The following is a 23,519-nucleotide window of genomic DNA, read 5'->3' as shown; positions in this document are numbered from 1 at the left end:
GTCACACACCATATAATGATGTTTCAGTTAAGACCATACATACACACACACATACACACATACTCTATATAGCCTAGGTGTATAGTAGGCTGTAAGATTTAAATTTGTGTAGGTAACACATTATTGGGTATTTCCCAATAATGAAATCAACCTACTATGATTCTCAGAAAACAGCTGTAAAAACCTCAAGTAAAAACCTGCAAATATAGCAACACTATTCATAATAGTGAAAATATTTCAAAAGTCCATCAATAGATATATAAATAAAATTTAATATGCATTTATACAATGCTGTATTTTTTAGCCATAAAAAGGAATGAAATACTAATACACTATATGAAAAATAAGTCTCAAAAACAATATGTGAAGTGAAAGATGTCTGACAGAAAATGACAAATTATTAACTCCATGGATAGAAAATATCTAGAATAGACAAACCTGTAGAGACAGTCAAAAGTGGTGCTAGAGGGTAAGGGGTAAGATTAGAGTGTGACTACTTTATGGATGTGGGGTTTACTTTTAAAAGGGTGTTGAAATTGCTTGAGCTAGATAGTTGTGATAGACATACAACATTGTAAGGATACTAAATGTCTCTAAATCATATACTTCAAAATGTTTAAAATAATATACCTTGTTTTGTGTGTTTTACCATAATATTTTAAAATTCTGTGCATACTTTTAAAATCATTCATGAAACCAAGACTAGGTAAAGTCAAAATGCATGCATAATAACAAGCTACAAACCTGTTAGTGCTGCTGGTTTGGAGAGTGTACTGTATTGGTTTTGTGTAGATATCATACTTTGACGTGGACTTAGTGTTGGTGATGCAACAAGTGAAAGCTCCTCAATAATAATACTGCTTTTGGGATGATTCTTAGGAAGTTCATTTAATCTTTGCTCTAAGGAATACTTTAAAAGATCCAATTTCTGACTGGATTCATTAAATCTTGCTTGAGCCTTGAAAGGGCAAAAGATAATTGTTATCATTTAAATTAATTACATTTTTTGAATAATATATTCATTAAGTTAAAAGTTTTCTTTAAAATTACTTCAGAAAGTGCTTTTCTGTCTGTTACTTTTCCTGAGCCAAGTAATTTCATTACATTCTTTGCACCTTCTGCTACTGCAAACTCTATCCTAAAGTGATGCCTTAGTTCTTCCATCCGAAGTTCAAGAGGACTTATGACAGGTTTTGCTGGAGGAAGAAAAATAAAAAAAAATGAGCCATATATTTGACTGTCTAACATGTAGAAATTAAAACTTATGAAAACAAAGTGCAGTGTCTACATTAAAATAAGTTAACCCTTAAGTAAATAAGTAACACTGAATAGAAACAATGTTGAAATTCAGAGCCTTCCATTTTAGCCATCAAAACTCAAGAATAAAAACTGAACATAAAAATATGCCTCTTCTGGGCCCTCCCTGGTGGTGCTGCGGGTTAAAGCCACTTCAGCATGAGTTTGATCCTTGGCCCCGGAGGTGACACATATGGCGTGGCTGACCCGCCTGCTGCTCCCTTCAGCAATGTACTTCTCAGTTGGTCTGTTCTGCTCCCTACTCTGTCTCTGGAGAACCCTCTCACTGCCCCCGCACCTCTGGCCTGTACCCCAGCTCTGTATGCCTAAATAAATAAATATTTTAAAAAATTCCTCTTCCTCCTTAATTCTGAGCCACTGCTTCTTTCCTAGACTATAGCATTCTGTGCCCATTATAAGAATAATGACAATTTATCTCTATTTTATCACCATTATCAAAAGCCAATTCATTGGTCTGGACTGCCTGAAGAATCTGCATTCGTATGACTTCTATTTTTGTCTTGCTGTCCTGAAGTAGTTGGTGAGCTGTGCCATGCAGTTTCCGATCCTATTAGAAAGAAGTTTGAAAGGGTAAACAGTTTCTCAATAAGATCAAATGATAAATGAGCAAATGGAAATCATAGTTATAAAAGAACGCAGCAAGCACAGCAATACATATATTCCTATAGATAAACTTATTTTAAAAAGTCACCAAACAGATAGGGTAATAAGGAAAAATAACTCCCATATAGATTTCCCTTGCTATCTGAAAGTAGAACATTCCTATTTAGTATGACTTAATAGATTATTTTGGAGCTCTGAGAATGCTATTACAATTAATTTCATATGGTTTTTTTTTTGTGCATATGGGAAACCTATAGTTAAGGTAATTTGAAAAGAATTTTATTACTGTTCAAAAGAATTCAAATTACTTTCTGCAAATTGTTTTTGTTTATTTACATAAAGCAGCACTCACATATCCTAGAGCAATGTAAGTGGCCACATATCCTAGAGCAATGTAAGTGGCATACAGCTCAGTGTACTCAATATTTTAGATAATCTCTTCTGTTATATTTCACTTACATTTCTATGAAGCTTCAAATATGTAGGCAATTTTTAAAAATAGCTAATCACAGATAATACCTGTGTTCCCTTAAATTCTGATAAAAGAACCTACAATCAGCAATTATCAACACTAATGGTTACACTAGGGAGGAAAGCAGAGTGAATAAGCATCTGTCATCTGTTAAGACTTCAAGAAAAGTCCTGAATAAAGTGAAATGAAAGAAAGATTTGTAAAATACTTGGGAGAAGAAATGTCTAGGCAGAAACAGTAAATGAAAGGCCCAGAAGTAAGAGTGTGCTTAGTATGTTCAAGGGATAGCAAAGAAGCCAATATAGCTGGAGGGTAACAAAAGAGAATGAAAGCATTTTAGAAGATCAAAAGGTATCCAAGAGTAAATCATGTATGAACTTGCAGTCTCACAGTAAGAAATCTGGATTTTGTTGTAAGAAAGCTAGAAAGTCACTAGAGGGTTTTGAACAGGAATGTGAAAATATTTGACTTACACTTTTTGAAAGGACTACTCTGTCTTAAGATGTCCCAGAATAATAATTTTGTAATTCAGAATCCAATAACCAGATTTCTAAAGATAATTGTTCAGTGCAAAACTGAATAAATTATTCCTGTCCTGACATTTGCTCCACATGCAGTAAATTACCTATCATTGTAAGGACTTCAATATTTATAGTCTGACTATAATCAATATGAATCATCTTCAACTCTTCCTACTACCTCACATCCAGCCCACAGACTTATTCTAAGTACATAGCTTGATTCTTTGTTGTTTTCACCACTGTTACAGGAAATGAAGCATGTTTAACCTGGATTACCCCAAGAGTCTACTTAAACTTGCAGCCTGTAAGACTTGACCCTCTTTAATTAATACTTCAAGTCTGAGGAAGATAGATGTGAACTTTCTAAACTTTAAATCTTATCATGTATTTTCTCTGCTAAGAAGTCTTTCAGCAGCCCCATTTGTCTTATAAGATAGAATCTCAACTGTTTCATTTGGTCCAAAGTACTTTATAATCTAGTTTTTTTCACTTATGCTACACCTTACCCAATTAAAGTTCTACCCGCTGTGAACAGGGAGAAAAAAAATCCTGTTGGAATCATCTGAAGGATTTTTCCAAATTAAAATGTGCCTTCCTAGAGGTTTAGATTTGTTCTCCAATGAAGGCATGACCTTTCATTAACAATGACTGTTAACAGCTCTGACTGTTATTGTTAGGAAGGCAATTCACTTACCCTCAGATAAGTTATATAAGAAAAAAACTGAGTATTTTTGTGAGAGTCATTTGAAAGCACTTGCATTTCTAAGGAAAAGCCACACGATTCCACTAGCTTATCCTGTACATACTTGATTCACCCACAGGACCATCCCTAGAAAGTAATTCCTTAAACTACATTTCCATCTAATCTTACACTAAGATTTTAATGTTTTCTTTTACCATCTAAGTGATTCATCACCTTTGTGCTTTCAAAATAAATTAAGCCATCCCTATTACATATTGTAATTAACATGCATGTAGTATGTTTTTAGATACAGATTTCTTGAAAATAAGATTTCTTATAATATGTATAAGAAAAGATCTTTATTATATCCATACACCAGAACCCAGCATAATGGCTCCCAAACTGTTAAGTTCTTAATGAATAAACTAAGTAACATCCTATATAACCTCAACTTAAAATATTCCTGCATCTTGAGAAGAAACACTTTGACCCTTTGAGAGGTTCAGAGATGAAAAACAAAAGTAGTTAAGACTAAACCTAAACCTAAATAACAGTAACTGGCAAGAAACCTAAACCTAAACAACAATAATTGGCAAGCCTACCTTAGAGACTATGGCAGCTGTCAGTATGCTCTGGACCTCCATATGACTCCCTTTTCAGATTAATTAATTTCCTAATTAAAAATAAAAGGCTATGGGAAAATTATCCACTGTTTTACAAGTTTCTCACTGACCTTTCAATTTAGACATGTATTTGTGGTAATTATTTTTTTTACTTTTAGTATGTCTAAAACCTATTCAGTTTTGTGCGCTGGTTACGAACCACATTGAGAATCCAATGAAACATGGTCCTCTGGTTCTGATTCATTCATTGAAGGTTCAACAATGTCTCAATTTAACCCAACTACCCTAGATTAAAAACCTTTATTCCAGTAGGTGGTTTACTAGGTTGGTTAAATTTAAAAACATTCAGCATAATATAATGCAGTTACATAAAAATATAGTCTTGCCCTCCAAAACCAAGTTCAAATAAAATTTAATAAAAGATGAAAAATCTCCAAAATTAAAGGTCAGTACTGAACGCTAAGAACTGTAACAAAAAATACCAACTCTATAGCTCCATAATAAATGGTCAAAGTTAGTGAAATACTGTTAGTATCATACCATATAATTAATGTATCATGTAGGAACAAATATATTTATATTAATATTTAAAAATGCCTTTGAATATGACACAAAGATGCTTTTCTATCTTTTTACATTTCCCCTAATTTCAAATGGATGGACAGGTAATATAAATAACTGAGTGAAATTCCACCTCTCATTTTCAAATTACACGTAAATTTAAAACAAAAGCAAAAAAACTAATGATTTTATTTTGAATTTTTTAAATAATTATCTATTAAAATATGGGAAAAACCCATTGATCCGCAGAGGCAAACATCTTTAAAATAAATGAGCTGAGAATTGAAAATATCCTTTTGGAAAATTTTAAAACTATAGAACTAAAATAGGAAAGAAGTTTCAAGATAATCTACTTTAGTGGTTCCTGATTTTCTTTCTCCCATAATAACCCATTAGTAACACTTCTCCCTTATAACACCAGACCCCTCCAGAATTTACAGATCTAGTCCATACAGTCATTTATGCTAGAACATCCTGATGTTTCATTAAAACTTGTATATGGTAATAAGAAACTCCTTAAAATCTAGTATTTTAAAAAATTTTAAATTTTCACAAAAGTTTCAAGTAGAGTACTGTATACCCAATATTTATAAACAAATTTTCTATTAATTTGTTTTGTTAGAAATAAGCAAATTTTAAAATATTAATTAAAAAACCATTTGATTTCAACTTGTTATGCTGTTGATACTTTCATACTTATAGAATAATATAAGTATATACATTCTTATACATGCCTACTAAATATAGTTGTTTGAATGGGAAAATTTTCAAAAGGAAAAAATGCAAAAAAGTGTGTCAGCTTAAACAAGACAACAGAATGACACCTGACCTGACATCAGTTGTGAACATACACATGAAAAGATGTTTCTATACCTCTATGTATGTCAACAAATGACTCTGAAAATGCCAGAAGTACAAATTAGGGTTACAAATAAATTGTACTAAGTAAATTCTTAAATACTGAATCTGTAAATGAGCACTGACTATATACACTTATATTTACTCACTGTACTTACCTTTGAAGAACCATTTGAATACATCTGTATCATGTTCTCTGCACCTTGTTTTACTTTAAGCTCTATATCCAATTGCTTCTGCAAGGCCATCAATCTATTATTGCTAGTGGAACAACGAGGGTCACTACTAGGAGTATCTGGAGTCCGTGGGCAATCTGTGAACAGTAAGCTAAAATTAGTTACTAGGATCAATTGCTGCCTAAAGTTAGAAGTTAATTATTTTCAAAGAATAAAGACTTAATAGTGTTTGAGAAGAGCTTGAAGTCACCAATAGAATCTCCTGTGCTTCCTGATAATATAAGTATTGAAATCAAGAAATTAGTCAAGTAAAGTTGTAGGATAGAGGTGACCGCATAGAGCCTGAAACTAAATTGCATTACTGCCCAAAGTTTCCCCAACACTGCTACAATAAGTCAAATCAATCTTGACTAGTCAAATCAATAATTAAACTAAATTCCTTACTTACTGATTAGAGAACAAAGCATAATAAAATATACAAATTCCAAAGATACTGTGTTACATGAACAAGTTACTCAGTCTTAGTCTCTCCTATGTATACAGGAGGTACATGTATCATTAAACTTCTCAAGGCTTTTTTCTCTTACCAAAAATAAAAACTGTGTTGCTTCTGTTTAAAAAAAAATGAAACCAAATTTTCAAATAGAAGCCTTAATTATTGTAATTGATTCTTATTCAAACAATTCTAATAATTCTCCCAGGTAACTAAAATTCCTCACAACTGAAGTTACTTACTGTTTTATGCACACTGGGTGCCTTCTTGATTAGAAACAAACAACTCCTGACTGAAATTCTAGACATAATTTAGTTAGAAGTAACTTAGCAATCACTGGAAAACTGCCTAAACTGTAAGATAATTAATGCTTGTGTTTCAATGTTCCCTTCTCTACAATACATTGCTAACTGATTGAAACGAATGTTTCATATTTAATTTTATACTCCTTTTAAAAAAATCCACTAGTTTAAAAATATTTAAACATTATCTTCTAATTAACTTACAAAAGTAGGTACTAAGCTAAATAATGATATAAAACATTATTTTATCATTTATGTTACTGTGAAATGCATATTAAATATATATTTACATATCATTTGGTGTAAAGTCCTGATATAAATGCTTTTAAACTCATAAATCCTAACAAACAGTACAAGGGGTATTATATTTATATTATAGGAAAGAAGATTCAGGCACTGAGATGTAACAACATTGTTTTGTCTAAGGTCATGCAATTAGTTCCATTCCAAAATCTACCATATTATTTTATATGTTGTCTCTTTGCCACAAAAAGCCTTGTAAACAAGTTGAGTGCATAACTTCATATATAATTACTATGCACACACACACAGAAATGTATATGCCTATCATACATATCAGACATTACCCACAACTTATCTGCCAGAAAATAGATAAAGCCAAACATTTAGCTGAGATCCAAGACAGCTTTTTACTGCAGTTAAACCCACAAATTATAAATATGTATAAATAAGCTGCTCTCAAAGTTGATTTTAGAAATAACATTCTTACAAAAAAAAGACATAAAAGGTAGATAAGTTTTCAGATCAGGCTTATAAAAAGCACTTAACATATTACTATGTATGGAATTTTTTTTGGTCTTGTTTTATACAGCTTTTCTTTTTTTGCTCAATTTAGAAATTAGAAAAACATTTTCTGTCTCCCTCTACCTTACCTATTTTCCCTATTAATGTGCTTTTCCAATTTGCTAATTTTCTTCTTACCAGTTTTCTCCGTAAAGGTTAGGGTGAGTTACAATATTATAAAATATAACATTGTTGATTGTCAATAAGGGACTGATCAAAGAGCTCACAGAACTCAAAAAATAAAAACCAAAGTAAACAACCCAGTCAAAAAATGTGCAGAATTAAAAAGACACCTCTCCAAAGAGGAAATGTAAATGGCCAACAGGTATTGAAAAAAATGCTCAACATCACTTATAATCAGAGAAATGCAAATCAAACCCACAAAGAGATACCATCTCACATCAATGAGAATGGCTCATATTAAGAAAACTGACAATAAATGCTGGTGAGGATGTGGGGAAAATGGAACTCTCTTCCACTGCTGGTGGGAATGCAAACTGGTTCAAACACTATGAAAAGCTGTGTGGAAGACCCTCAAAATACTAAAACTGGGTCTGCCATATGATGCAATGATTCTACTCCTAGGAATCTACCCAATGGACAAAAATATTAGTTCCAGAAGAAACTTACACACATGTTTCTTGCAGCACTATTAATAATAGTGAAGATATGAAAACAAACTAAGTGCCCAAAAAAACAGTTGAACAGATCAAAATGTGATATACATACACAATGGAATACTATTCAGCAATCAAAAAAATAAACTCATGCTACTTGCAGAAACATGAAACCAGATGGGATTACACTTAATAAGTCAGAAGGAGAAAGGAAAATATCAGATGGATTCACTTATAGGAAGAATATAGAGAAACTGGACAAAAGATAAAAAAAAAAGAGAGAGAGACAAAACTTGCAGTCAAACTATAGGTCTAATAGGTCTGAAGCATACAGCAGGGGAGGGGAAGGAAGATAGATCAAAACAGGGAAGGGGAAAACACAAAGGATTACAGTGACAGTTCACAGGTAATATGACAGGGGGATATTTATGGGCCTACACATGAGTGGAGAAATAAAATAGTGTGCAAAAATAAACAACAATGTAAGAAAATAAAGTCTTAAAAACTAAAACATAGCTGTCAGTAAATTTTTTAAATATCTGTCTTTATAGCAAAACATTTCAAAGAGTAATACCTAGTTTCCCCATTAATGTGCTTTGTACACAAAAAGCAATTTAAAAAAATCACTTAAATAAAATGATACTACTTATCAAGCTAAGAACTAAAAATTACAAGACCAAATGCTGAATTATTTAAGTAATCCTTTATCGATTAATAAACTACACTCCATGATTAAAACTAATTACATTACCTCCATCTGTTATATTTATTGCTATAATTACCAAACTCAGTTTGGAGGTAATGGGGGAAGATTACTTCAACATCTCCTCATGCTTCTAACCTTCTAAACATTACCATAAAATTTAAAATGTAAGCTATACAAATTTAATCAAAAAGTTTTAATGTGATATTTATATATTAGATGAAAGAGATGCCCTCAACCCTGCCAAAAGTCCTACTTTTCATTTAAGGTGTCACACTAACTACTCCAACCTAACTTCCCACTACTGTTTTTTTTTTAATCAAAGTCTATATTTAGTTAATAATATACAACTCTTTCTTTTTTATCTCTGAAAAATACAATGTTTGCCTTCATAGTAGTGATAACTACACTTATTCATTAATTTCTTCCAGGGAACATTTTCTACTCATCCTTCAATCTGATCAGTGCCCTTTCTAATGTGTCTTCAAATTATTTTTATTTTCTTCTATGTATTAAAAATGTACAGTGATCGGGCCCTCTCTGGTGGCACAACGGGTTAAGATGCAATACTGCAAGCTAGCCACAGCTGCTTCAATGCAGTTCAATTCCTGGCCCAGAGGTTACCCACAGGGTGCAACAGACCTCTGCAGTCTTGCCCGCTGTTCCCTCACCAGTATACTTCGTCAGTCGGCCTGCTGACTGCTCCCCACTCTGTCTCCGGTGACTCTTGCACCGCTCCTGCACTTCTAGCCTATATCCCAGTTTTGTATGCTTAAATAATCTTAAAAAAAAAATTTTAAAAAAAAAAAAGTGAAGTGATCTATTTTCATGTCTGTATTGCCTCTAAAACTATAAATACAGGAGTGGTGGACCTTGATCTTCACTATTTTTACAGACACTAAGGTATAGAAAAATAGAGTTTCAAAGGAGTGTGTAGGCTGAAAATAAGAGGCTAGAAACAGGACATTACATTTTAAAAACTTGACCAATACAGGGTTATAGAACATGCTCATTAAATTTCAAGAACTATAGTGTATTTAATTAATCAACCAATAAAGGAAAATTAGAAAATCTTCATGTGTTTAATAACTAAAAAATACACCTTTAAGTAACTCATGGGATGACAAAGACATTGGAAAATATCTCAAAGTGAGTAACTAAAATTATAGGTGAAATCAGCATCAGAATACTAACATTGTTCTTCTCTTTCATTTTTCCTTTTCTAACAATGAATAAGAGTGCCTTTCTGGGGTTTGTGCTATCCAGAATTATATACCAGGGAACCAGGGAACAGTCTCAAGCACTTTAGTATCCAGTAGTAGGTAAGCAAGATTCAGTAACTTAAACACTTAAATATAAGACCTGGCACCAAAAAACGAGAAGAAATATGTAGGGGAGAAGCCATTAACACTAAACTTAGCCGTGATTTGTGTGTGTGTGTGTGTGTGTGTGTGTGTGTATAACACCAAAAGCAAAACAAAACATCACAAGTTAGATAATATCATACTAAAAAGCTTTTCTGTACAGTAAAAGAAGCAACAAATGAAAAGGCAACCTAGAGGAAAGAATATTTGCAAACATTAAAAGACCTCAAATGACTCAAAACAACAAAAAGACAGTTTGATGAAAAAATGGGCAAAGAATTCATAAATTAACATTTTCCCCAAAACATCCAAATGGTGACTAGGTGCATGAAAAATACTGAAATCACATAATATCAGAATATCAGCACAACAAAAATCAAAAACATATAAGATACAACCTCACATTTGTTAGAAGAAGAAAGACAATAACAAGCATTGGGATAAAGGATACTGTTGCCGAGAATGCATTGATAAATTCCTCAAAAAAATTAATAACATATGTATAATACGGTATAGCAATTCCCCTCCTGGATATATATCCAAAGCAGCATTATTCACAATAACCAAGATATGCAAACAACCTAGGTCCTCCTTCAGAAATGAATAGAGGTGAAATATGTCTGTGTGTATGTGTACATATATATACAAGTGGATTATTCTATTATCAGAAACAAGGAAATTCTGCTATGTATAACTACACTGAGAGATCTTGAAGGCATTAAGTAAGACAGAGAAAGACAAACAATACATGATAGTAACTGTACATGCAATCTGAAAACAATTTTATATATACATGGGGTAGAATGGTGGTTGGTTACTAGTAGCTAGGGGCTAGAGGAAATCAGGTTATTTAAAGGTATAAATTTGAAACTAGTAAGTTTCAATAATAAGTCCTGGAGATCTAATGTAATGATGACTGTAAACAACACTGTATCATAAAACTTCAAAGCTAAGAAAATAGATCTTAATTAATCCTAACACAAAAAGAATGATAATTATGTAATGGAGGTGCCAGTTAATACTATGGCTATAACCACATTGCAATATATAAATATATCCAGCCAACTTGTTGTACATCTTAAACTTAATCACAAACTTTACATATTAACTGCTTACTTAAACTTTATGTATCAATTATATTTCAGTAACATTCTGTTAGGGAAGGGGAAGAAAAGGGATCAAAACAGGAAAGAGAAGAGCACAAGGGACTAAGTGGAAGTTCATGGGTGGATTGGTGGTAGGAATGTTACAGGGAATACATGATGATGTAAAAAAAATGTACATTTAATAAAAAAAATTTAATCAAAATAAAAATTTTTAAAAATTACACATCAAAACTTTTGTATGCATTTATACATAGAGGATAGTCATAAACTTCAAATGCATGAAAAGCTTAAGCTTAAAGTGCTAAACATCTGTCTCAATTAGTTAAAATAACCAAACGATTCCAAAGAGAACGAGACAAAGGAAATAATAAAGATACAGGCAGTGATTAACAAAAAAGAAACAAATTTAAAAAAGCCAAATTATTTTTTGTGAGGGAGGCAGACAAAAAATACGACAAATCTTGGGAAAGCGATCAAATAAGAAAAATGGAGAACATGCCAAAAACAGAAACTATTAATGGTATAATAAAGGAGCATTTGCTACTTATTTACAGATGTATGCTGTCTTTGAATGCATAGGTATAAGTTATGTTAACAAATTTGAAAATTATATAAAATATATAGAGTACACTCCAAGAAACCATATATTCATTAAAGGAGACAAGAAAAGTTAACACCTACTTATCCAACTAAAAAGTACCATAACAAACCTCAAATAAACAATAAGTAGAAGGGATTTGCAATTATTAAGAAAAGGCCTGGGGGCACCTCCCTGGTGGCACAGTGGGTTAAAGTGCAGCACTAAGAATTGAAAGACACTTCCCCATGAGTTTGATTCCTGCCCAGCAGGTGATCCACATGGCAGGCAGACCTCTCCTGACCCACCCACTGCTCCCCTCAGCAATGTACTTCATTGATCTGCCTGTTCTGCTCCCCACTCTGTCTCTGGTGAATCCTCTCACTACCCCTGCACCCCTGGCCTGTACCCCAGTTCTGTATGCACAAATAATCTAAAAAAAAAAAAAAGCCTGGGTGCTCCTTCAAAGTGGGCAATCAGATCAGGAATAAAGTAAAGACATGAACGTCAAGGTGGCATCCATCAAGGCTGAATTATTTCTTGATTTACAGTTGGCTTGAGGTTGACTTAGGGCTACAGAGGATGTGTTCTTTAAAAAAATCTTACTGCTCTCTACAGAACTGGGGTCATAAATCATATTATCTCTGTGCTCCCCCAAAACTTAAGCTTAAATTTTAATTAGTCTCAGGTTGCTTATGCTCCCAGTCATCTTACAGAAGCAAATATAAATCCTCTTTGAAAGAGGGCACTTTAAATTCAGACCTACATGATCCCCACTGATAAAGTTCTTGTGAAAATATGCAATTTTATGTCACAAAACTCAGGTAGAAAATAAAACTATAGGAGTGTGTAGCAAAGGTACTAGTTATTGTCATTATATATAGAAATGTGTATAGCAAGAGGTATCAAAAGAACAAGTGTAACAAGGCTATCAAATATTCTCAAGATTAGTAAAACAGAATTTCCAGTATTAAAAAATATACAACAGAAATTTGACATACAATATATGCATGTCAATATATATGTGACCAAGAATAAACTTACACTACACATAGTTAAATAAGGTATTAGAGAAATGGAGATAAAATTATCTTCATTGATTGGAGTTTGAAAACGAGTGAGGAAATACAAGAGGTGTAATATTCATAAGGAGAGCAGCTAAAAATTACCATAATTGATGAAATACACAAATTTCAGATTCAAAAAATCCAACAAACCCCAAACAGAGCAAATGAAAGGAAATATATACTATCTGCTATTGTTCTCAAAAGTGTAGCACTCTGTAGACAAAGAATATCGTAAAAGCAGCTAAGAAGAAAAAGCATTATCTACATGGTTGTAAACATTACACTGACAGCTGCCTCCTGAACAGTGGGATCCAGAAAACTGTGAAATGATAGTTTTCAAGTGCTGAGAGAAAAATGTCACTCTAGAATTGCATACCTATGGTAAATATCTTTAAAATTATTTACCTTCAGAACGAAGAAAGTGACTCTAGAAGTAAAGTGTGAGAAGCATGAAGAAATGGTGAACCAAAAAAAGAGATACTATGAACTACTATATGCTAATATTAGAGATTTTGGCCAGAACTGTTAGAGAAAAAAAAAAGGGAGTAGGGTAATAAAGGAAACCCAAGTCAGAAAAGAAGAAAAACAATCACTGTTTAGACAATCTGATATCATATATAGAAAATCCTAGTGACCTCATCAAAAAGCTAGTAGAAACAACAAATGAATAAAGTGACATGTTACAAAATCAACATATAAAAATCCAATCTTTTTATATATAAATGACAAAAGGAAAATAAATCAAGGAGATAACTCCATTTATAACTGCTCTGAAGAGAATTAATGCCTCAAAATTAACCTAAGATGGTAAAAGACCTAGAAACAAAAACTGTAAGATATTAAGAAAGGACTTACACATATTAAGTAGATGAAGGCTAATCCAATTTCATGGATAGGGAGAATCAATATAATCAAAATGATTATCTTGCTTAAAGTGATATATATTTAACACAACCCTCAGTCAAAATACCATCAATATTTTTCAAAGTAATTGAATAAAAGATATTGAAAATTACATGGAAACACAAAAGGGCTTGAACTACAAAAGCAACCCTAAGAAAAAAGGGAGAGGAGTGGAGGAATCACATTCCTTAGCTCAAATTTTACTATAAAAAAGCAACAGTACTAAAAGCAATGTAGATGGCATGAAAATCGATAAATGAATCAATGGCGTAGAACTGAATGCCCCAAAATAAATTCACATGGGTGGCACTGAAATTGTGATAAAGCAGTATGACCACAAAAAGGGGAAAGGACAGTGTCTAACAAGTGATACTAGGAAAACTGAAAAGCCATATATAAAAGAATGAAGTTGGATCACCCACTAACCCCATACCAAAAGTAAATGCCAAATGTCTTAAAGACTTACGTAGAAAACCTGCAACAATTATCTATATAGAAGAAAACACTAGCAATACATTCTGTGATAGCATTTTTTTTTTGGAACATAACCCTTATAGCAACGGAATTTAAGATCCACAATTGGGACTACCTCAAATTTAAAAGCTTATGTAAAGCGAAAGAAAATATAAGATAATTAAAAAGATAGCTATTGAATGGGAAAAAATATCTGCACAATACATAAATGATGAGGGATTAATACCCCCAAGTACATTTTAAAAACTCATACAAGTAGCAGTAAATTCACAGACAAACCAATTAATAAATGAGCAGCAGATATGAACAGACATTTCACTAAAGATAAATTCAGAAGGTCAAAAGACACATGAAAAATGTTTCTTTGCTTTTAATAAGAGGTTCAGGTTAAAATCACAGATACCACGTTACACATGAGAGAATGGCACATGTTAAAATGGATTCAAACAAGAAGTGCTGGAGAGAATGTGGAGCAAAAAAAAACCCCTTATTTCACTGTTGGTGGGAATGTAAACTTGTGCAACCACTATGGAAAGCAATCTGATTTGCCATAAAAAGCTAAAAACGGCAATACCTTACAACCCAACAATCTAGGCATCTACTTCTAGGCATCTACCTAAAGAACATGAAACCACCAACACAAAAACCCATCATGCTGCACAATATTCACAACAACATTATTTACAATAGCTAGGAAGGAATATAAATGTCCATCAGTGGATGACTGGACCAAAAAGATGTGGTACATCTATATCATGGGGGACTTTATAGCTGAAAAGAAGAATGAAATGAAGCTTTGAGAGAGTTATGTGTAGTAAAGCAAGTCATAAAGAGAAAAATACTGGACATTTACATAGCAAATAATCTTGATAATGAAAAAATGTTTAAGAAAAATAGTGAGAGCTCTAAAGTTTAGAGGGAGGTGGAGGAGAAAAGAACAAGGAATATAAGGAATAGTGGTGTGGAAAAAATGACAGTAAATGTTTTTTTATTTAATGATGAGCAAAAAATAGTGATAAACACACACAGATGTTAAAAACAGTGAACAAAATTGGTAGGGGAAATAAACAGAGGGAAAATTAGGTTTGTGATTCAGTGATTCAGCAGCAGAAGTTGGAGAGATCAGATTACATAAAAGGTATCTCTGTTCTATAAATTTGTACAAATTTTTGTTAGCAAATGGAGAGCTATTGAATAAAAAAATATGATCAAATCTGAATACATTTAAAATATTAGCAGCAGTGTTTATTTTGCATTAAAAATATTTTGTACATACATGTTTTAACAGTAAGGATGCAGAAGAGATTTGAGACTTATGCCAGAGGTACAATCTATAGGGCTTGGTGACTTACTTACACTGCAGGATGAAAAGTAAAAAGAAAGGAAGGAGTATATAGTAAAGAACAAGTTTAGTCACTGGATTATGATATTAACAGGATAGAAAATAAAGGGAAAGATTTGGAGGTAGTATTGCAGAAAAGAAGAATTCAATTTTACACAAAATGGGAAGCAAAGTGAACATGACATTCAAGAAGTACACCTAAAAGAGTGACTATAAATGATCATATGAAGCCTATCTTGACTTTAGATACAGCTTTGGAAGTCACCAGAAAATTTGGTTAAAATCTACCCAGAGGTGAAAGTTTCCAAGGTCAGAATAATATATTTATTACTAAAAATTTTTAAGTAAAATTTATTTATTAGTATTTATCCAACAAAGTACAGAGCAACAGATAAGCTGCTTTGTGGTACTTTCTAGTGTTTTCTCTAAAACCACTGTAAGTAGTTGGCTTTCAAGATGAATAAGAATTCTCAAACACAGGAACAAACCCGGTCCTTAGAAGGCTCCTGACTATTTATGTGACAGCCTTAAACTGATTCCTTGAGTTAATAATGTAACTGATCTTGAATCTTTACTTCTCAGCCCAAGGAAAATATACTTAAAAGTCCTTTATATATATCCAAACAGGTTGTATGTTCAGAATTGAAAGAACTTAGATGCTTAGTACTAGTCCTTAAGTTGTTAAAACACGCGCCTCACGGCCCTCCCTGGTGGCGCAGCGGGTTAAAGCACAGCACTAAGAAGCTTAAGCCACTTCCGCATGAGTTCGATCTCGGCCTGCCCCAGAGGAGCTCCACAAGGGGCAGCAGACCTCTCCTGACCGGCCAGGCCGGCTGCTCCCCTCAGCAGTGTACTTCGTAGATCTGCCTGCTCTGCTCCCCTCTCTGTTTCTGGTGAAGCCTCTCACCCTCTGCATCTCTGGCCTGTACCCCAGCTCTATATGTATAAATAAAAAGCAAAAAACAAACAAACAAACACGCTCCTCACTACTTACTATATATCTTCCTTGTTCATCAAATGAGAAAAAAAAATCTAGCAGGGTTGCAAGCAGGACACAACTACAGAACTATAATGGTATATAGCTGGGATGAGATTTCATATTATGTCACTTTTTATACTCTATTAACTGCTTATACTTAATATTCATAAAGTGGTACTTGTTTAGTCAGGCTATCTTGTTTACAGCACAAACCTTTTTACTACATTTTAGAAAACTAATCAAAATAAAACTAACCAAACTGAAGTTAAAAAAAAAAAACCAGTATGCTGAAAGGCTAATTTTCTATTTCCTTCATATACCTCCCTCTATAATTATCTTAATAACTGGTCAATATTTTGGTTCTTGCTTGGTTCTTGCATGACAATATTTTAAAGCTAAACTGCTCCAGAATCTTGCCATGTGTTACAGTTATAACTATTCATATGTCATCTCATATCCAACTTTCCTATTTAAACAGATATGCTTACCTTATAGAGCCATCTGGAACTCAAACAGTAATGCTCATTTATTAATAGATAACTATTTCATGATTCTAGTGTACTCAGGATATCAGATATCACAAGTATAAATAATTCTGCTGAAGAATTTTATTAACTAAAACAACTACTGATTTAGTTTCCTTAATAGTTTATAAAACATTATGGATACGTTTGTGAATTTGAATGAATATTTGTTTTAGGTGAAATAAGCAACCTAGATATTAAACATTTCAGAACTGCTTGTATATGTTATAGTACATTTTAGTGTTTGAAATTGCCTATCTCTTGGTAGAGAAGATTTCTTCATTTAGTACTAACTCTATACCTAAGGAATGCACAATTCTTTCATAAATTCTCAAGATGGGGCTGCTTTATTTTTCTTCTTTCCTCTCTCTGATAACATAATGCACATAACCAAACCCTGTATACCGGTTAGCCTTGTTAAAAACATATTAATAACAGTAAGTGCTGGAAAGGTTAAACCTGAACACTATTATGTTGCTGGGAGAATGAAAAATGATATGGCGACTAGAAAACATTTGACAATTTATTATAACATTCAACATATTCTAAGATACAACAGTTTACCAAGGTGAGCTGAAAACTTATGGTTCCACAAAAACTTGTTCATCAGTACTTACAGTTTTACGCATAACTGCCAAAAACTGGGGAAAAAAGAACCCCTAATGTTTTTGGTAAACAGATAAACTGGGTACATTTATGCAATAGTAACTAAACTCAATACAAAAAAGAATGACCTACAGATAAATACGACAAATTGGATGAATCTCAAAGCAATATGTTGAATGAAAGAAGTCAGTCTCAAAAGACTACATACTTCATGATTCTACTGATATGATATTTAGGAAAACAAACTATAGAAACAGAGACCAGACTGATGGCCATCGTTATGGAGGGGGGAGAGGATATAACAACATAAAGGAGTAAGGCTGTTACTGTTTTTTTTTTTTTTAAGATTTATTTATTCATACAGAACTGGGGTGCAAGCCAGAGGTGCAGGGGCAGTGAGATGCTTCACCAGAGACAGAGTGGGGAGCAGAACAGGCATATCGATGAAGCACACCTCTAAGGGGAGCAGCGGGCCGGTCAGGAGAGGTCTACCATGCCATGTGGGTCACCTCTGGGGCGAGGGATCGAACTCGCACTGAAGCTGCAGTGGCCAGCTTGCAGTGCTGTGTCCTAACCCACTGCGCCACCAGGGAGAGCCTAAGACTGTTACTATTTTTGATCGCAATGGTGGATAAACAAAATAATATATACAGTAAATTCACAGAATCGAATAGCAAAATAGATCAACCTTCCTGTGGTAAGTTTTTAAAGTATATCATCAGTTTAGGAATATATGAATCATTAATTTCATGATTTAAAGGATGAGGAAAAAATTTGGGGTGCTAAAAATGGCTTGCTAATTAATGATCAGTTTAATGGCAATCCTTTGCTTAAAAAGCTCACAACTAAAACAAAATGTACTTATCTCAAAATGAGAAATTCAATCAGAAATAAGCAACATACAAAAACTATGTAACAAACCAGGTTAAAGTTTTACACTTACATTTCACCACATATAAAATTCTACTGTAATTTCTGTTTCATTTAGGTGGATAGGCTAACAAAAAAGAAAATTATATTTTAAGATAGACTTCATAATGCTCCACTTTAGTCATTAAGAAAACTAAATATAGGTATACCATAGGAGTTCAGAAGATTTCCAAGGTTAAGTGAAAAAAAAAATCCCATAATAGTTAAATGGTATACTAAATCAATTATTTCTCTTTTGGGTATTTTAGATACTGAAGAAAATATTCACTACATCAAGAGGCAAAAATCAGCATAAATTTGTATTTCTGAGATGGTGGAAATGGCACAAGGTACAAGTAATAAACTTAAAACAGAAGATTATGTAATATAAATTATTAATTATATCTATAATGAGAAATATCCTTATTCACAAAAGTTCAAATACATCCTTTTGGAATCTTGGGTTTAACTCAAGCATTACAAAAATTCAGTAATTGTTTTGTAAGATCAATCCACCTCATCTAAGACCACCTCTGTAATTTCCATATTAGTAATAACAATTCTTAATGAAGTATACAGAAGGTAAAAGGGGAGCTTAGTTTATCTTGGGAGAGATACATTCCTAAGAGAAAGAACATAAAAAAATTCATTGTCTTTAGAATAAATGAAGAAATATTTTGCAAATATCACTAGGTAATCTGATATTGACATTATTAAAAGCAACAATACAGAGAATTTTATAGTTAGAGGTCTTGATGTTCATCTGCTTAAACTCTATTTTACAAATAAAAAATAAAGCTTAAAATAGAACTAATTATTGCAGAGGTTACCTAAAAGCTGGTTTCCTAACTACTTACATAAAATCATTTATACAGTACAAATCTCAATTCTGTTCCATTTTCCCAAGTTATTTATCCTTTATATACCCCCAAGACCACAGGAATTGGCCAAACACTTCTCTTTATCCACATATTTAAAGAAGTGAAAGCAATGTATCAAATCCTTGAATCTTCTTGTTAGATCTAATCTAAGAGATACAATTTTGCTTACCTTTCTGCAATGTTAAATATATAAAGTCTCATGGCAACTTGACATAAAATGAATGTTGGTCTATCTTTAATACTCTTACTTTTTTTTAATTAAAGATACAATTTTAAAAAGATGATTTATTTATGCATACAGAACTAGGGTACAGGCCAGAGGTGGGGTAGTAAGAGGATTCCCCAGAGACAGAGCAGGGAGAAGAACAGGCAAAATACACTGCTGAGGGGAGCAGCGGGGGGGATCAGAAGAGGTATGCTGTGCTATATGGGTCACCTCTGGGGCAGGGGATTGTACTCATGCTGAAGTGGCTTTTAGCTTCTCAGTGCTGTGCTTTAGCTTGCTGTGCCACCAAGGAGGGCCCATTTCTATATTATTTTTGCTTTTAATGTTTTTAAGTCATTAATGAGGGTAAATAAAAACAAAAAACTTACTGAGTTTTGTAAGTATACTGCCTACAGAGAGCTTACTTTTTTACAAATTCAAATTTTAAACAACTTGCCAAGTTTATCCCAAACAAAATGAAATATTAGGAAGTCACAGTAGAAACATACTTCATATAATATTTGCCTTGCAGTTATCAGAGAAAATTAACACTAAAAGTGATTAGTAAAGAAAGTTTCTGAATTTCTTCATCCTAAACTTTTATTTAAAGCTTTATTTCTTAAATTTATCAAATGTTAAAATATCATGACAGATTATACTTTAGTGTTAACTATAAGAACCAATATAAGATATTTTGTTTGCTGTGCTGTTTGTTGTGTAGATACAAAATATTCCAGGTTCTGGGGTAAGTCTTGAAAAAAGATGAATCAAATATGTCCTTGCCATGAAGGAACATACAGTTTAGTGACATAAACCTGTATAGAAAGAAAGACCTAATGGACAAAGCAGAAAAGAGAAGAATCAGAACAAGTCAGGGAAGATTTTACAGTGATATCCAACTTTTCTTTTCAGGGAGAAAAGGATTTTAATAGTAGGATTTAAAGGTAATACATTTCTATGGAATTCTGAAGAACACAAATCTAACTGAAAGTGAGAAGGCAGGCCAATGGTTGAATAAGGCCAGGCATGGGGATTAGGAATTGCCTGAGACAGACAGACAGACAGACAGACAGACACACACATACATACACACACACACACACACACACACACACACGAGAACCATTAATATGATTTAAATGTTCAAGATTACTTCTTGTAGTGATGGTTACGAGGGGTATACAATTGTTAAAACTTATCATATTAACAGTTAAAATATGTGTACTTTATGATATTTAGTTTATATTTCAGTAAACATTATTTTTTTAAAAAAGATTTATTTATACATGCATACAGAATTGGAGTACAGGCCAGAGATGCTGGAGTGGTGAGAGGATTCACCAGAGACAGAGAGTGAAAGAATATAGGCAGACTGACAAAGTACACTGCTGATGGGAGCAGTGGGCGAGACAGGAGAGGTCTGCTGTGCCATGTGGTTCATCTCCAGGACCAGGGATCGAACTTGCACTGAAGCTGTTGCACCTAACTTGCAGTGCTACATCCTAACTATTGTGGTACCAGGGAAGATCCAGTAAACATTTTTAAGGGGCTCCTCTTTGTGTGGCAAAACTATCTACAATCCAATTTCAAGGTACTCTGAAAGGAGGAAAATGTTTTCTCTAAATAGAGTTTAAAGCACCAGCATCATTTCTTATTTTAGAATCTCCTAAAGATATAATGGACAAAAAAATGTAGAGCTCAGCAGAATTCCAAGAATTTCTAAGTGCATGTAATGCATTTAAAAGCACTTTTAATATTAAATAACATTTAATCAAATAAATTTAAATTTATATACTTATAAATTTATTATACATTATATATAAATTATACATTTGTATATAATGAATAAAGTAATATTTAATAAAAATTCTCATTTATAATGAAATCATTTAATGTGTGGGTAACAGAATGCTAGGTGACATACTGAAGAATTCTTTAGCTAATTTGTGATTCTAGGCAATTAATTTACACCTTTGGGATTATTTCAGCTCTGAAATAAGAAAATGGTTCCTTGCATTTTAAAAATTCAATTATTGTTACAGATTGAAGTCTACATAAAATGCAATCCTGTAAGTCCCAGATATTGAAAGTGATATATTAAAAAGTAAGTTCTATGAAGCACACTAAACATCAGAAGATTTCTATGCATGCTAAGGCTGGTAATTTAAGGTTCCTAAATTTATGAATTTCTTAATCAAATTTAATATTACTTATATTTGTTTTCTTGCATTATAAGTGAACAGGTTTTTCTACAATTTCTATGATGCTACATACTCTATATGTGTATTACTTTATATGTATATTACTCTTTGCAGACAAAGAAACTGAGTAACGAGTACAGAAATTGAGTTACTGATTAAATATCTTGCACAAAATAACATCTTTGCACAGACTAAACTATTCTTTCATATGAATTTTATATATAATGTTTTAAATGAAAACTTTTAGAGGTAATGTTTATGTAGACAGATAGATATTGGCACAAATATTGAAGTTTTTCCTAGAAGGATACATCAAAAAGTTAGTAATGCTAACTTTACGGAGAGGGCTTAGGATGGACAAGAGTAGTTTTCTATACCACTGAAAATTTCCAATGCAGACATTTGTGATATTTTACTATTTAAAAATTATTCTTAGTTTGGACTTATGCATTATACTTTCCTTTTATTTTCTATATATATTTAAGAAAGGGAAAAGTAATGTTTGGTTTTTAAAATTTTTGTCTTTTTAAGACAATATACCTTGTAGTTTAGTTGTTAATTCAGTTGCTTAGTACACTAAGAATAAAGGTCACAGATTTGAATAATTACATGACACAGAATTATTCATTTCTAAGTAAATATTTCAATTTTCATATCCATTAACTCACTGTTCTTCTCAATAAACTATCACCAAGACTCAAGATTAAGGAAAAATACAGTCCCTATACCTTCAGAAAAGCTAAAAACTATTAAGTGAAAAAGTTTATTTTAATAACTGATATATTTCTTATCAACATACAGTATGAATATGAAATAAAATACATATATACCTGTAACATCTTCTGGGTCTGATACAACAATATGTGCATTTAATTCCTGTAGCTTGTGATGTAATTCTTCCAATTTTTTATTCGATTTTTTCAAAATGTTGTCCACATAAGCCAAATTTTTTTTATCTGTTGTAACTTTCCTAAGATTTTCAGCTCCTTCTTTGATTTTCAGCTCTTTCCTTATTTCTCTCTTGATTCGATCCCTGATATCATCCAATTTTTGTTGCACCATTGTATCTGAAAAGTCTAGTTTTTGAACAGCACTCACATTCTCAGAAAATGAAACACTTCGGGAATCTCCCTAAAGAGAGAAAAAAAAAAGTTGCTCAGTAGAATGCCCAGAATAGAAAATAAAGCTGTAGATAAAGTGATTTTAAGTACATTCTTTCCTTAATAAGCAATTGACTACTACTTACCACTTCTTACATCCATTATAAATCATAACTTCTAAAAATGCTCACTCATTAGCATAACTTGACAAATAAATCTGTATCAAAATAAACACCTGCACACAAAAAATACTTTGGGCTGTATTCAGGCAAGTGATTTTTGATATACCATCCACCCAAATGAGTTCCCAATATCTACACTAAGAATTTTGGACAAGTTACTTAACCTTTCAATAGTTTCATTATTTATAAAACCTAAGTAACAGCACTAGTATTTTATAGATGTGTGAGAAGGTTTTACATATATTATACAATAGTAATAATTCAAAGTATCCTATGTGTTCCAAATATAATTCTTAGCCCACTGGAGTCACTTATTAAGTGAAAGTATTATTAAATACTATAGATAAGTTATTTATCTTCTGTAAGA

At 32.5% G+C, this 23,519-nt stretch overlaps 1 protein-coding gene across 1 annotated transcript in view; it reads right to left on the bottom strand.

Annotated features, from left to right (window-relative positions):
* The window catches only part of PKN2 (protein kinase N2), a 61,748-nt gene extending 38,757 nt beyond the window's left edge, over positions 1 to 22,991 (bottom strand). The window contains exons 1-5 of the mRNA XM_004679188.2: positions 22,701 to 22,991; positions 5,796 to 5,950; positions 1,747 to 1,864; positions 1,051 to 1,196; positions 745 to 958 (exon numbers count right to left, since the gene is read on the bottom strand). Of these exons, the coding sequence (XP_004679245.1) occupies positions 745 to 958; positions 1,051 to 1,196; positions 1,747 to 1,864; positions 5,796 to 5,950; positions 22,701 to 22,932 (865 nt within the window). The 5' untranslated portion in view covers positions 22,933 to 22,991. The remainder of the gene's footprint in view (positions 1 to 744; positions 959 to 1,050; positions 1,197 to 1,746; positions 1,865 to 5,795; positions 5,951 to 22,700) is intronic.
* Positions 22,992 to 23,519: the final 528 nt, after the last annotated feature.

The sequence above is a fragment of the Condylura cristata genome, unplaced genomic scaffold, assembly GCF_000260355.1.
Source record: "Condylura cristata isolate star-nosed mole 26May11 unplaced genomic scaffold, ConCri1.0 scaffold00008, whole genome shotgun sequence".
Lineage (NCBI taxonomy): Eukaryota > Metazoa > Chordata > Mammalia > Eulipotyphla > Talpidae > Condylura > Condylura cristata.
This window is presented reverse-complemented; position numbering and strand designations above follow the sequence as displayed.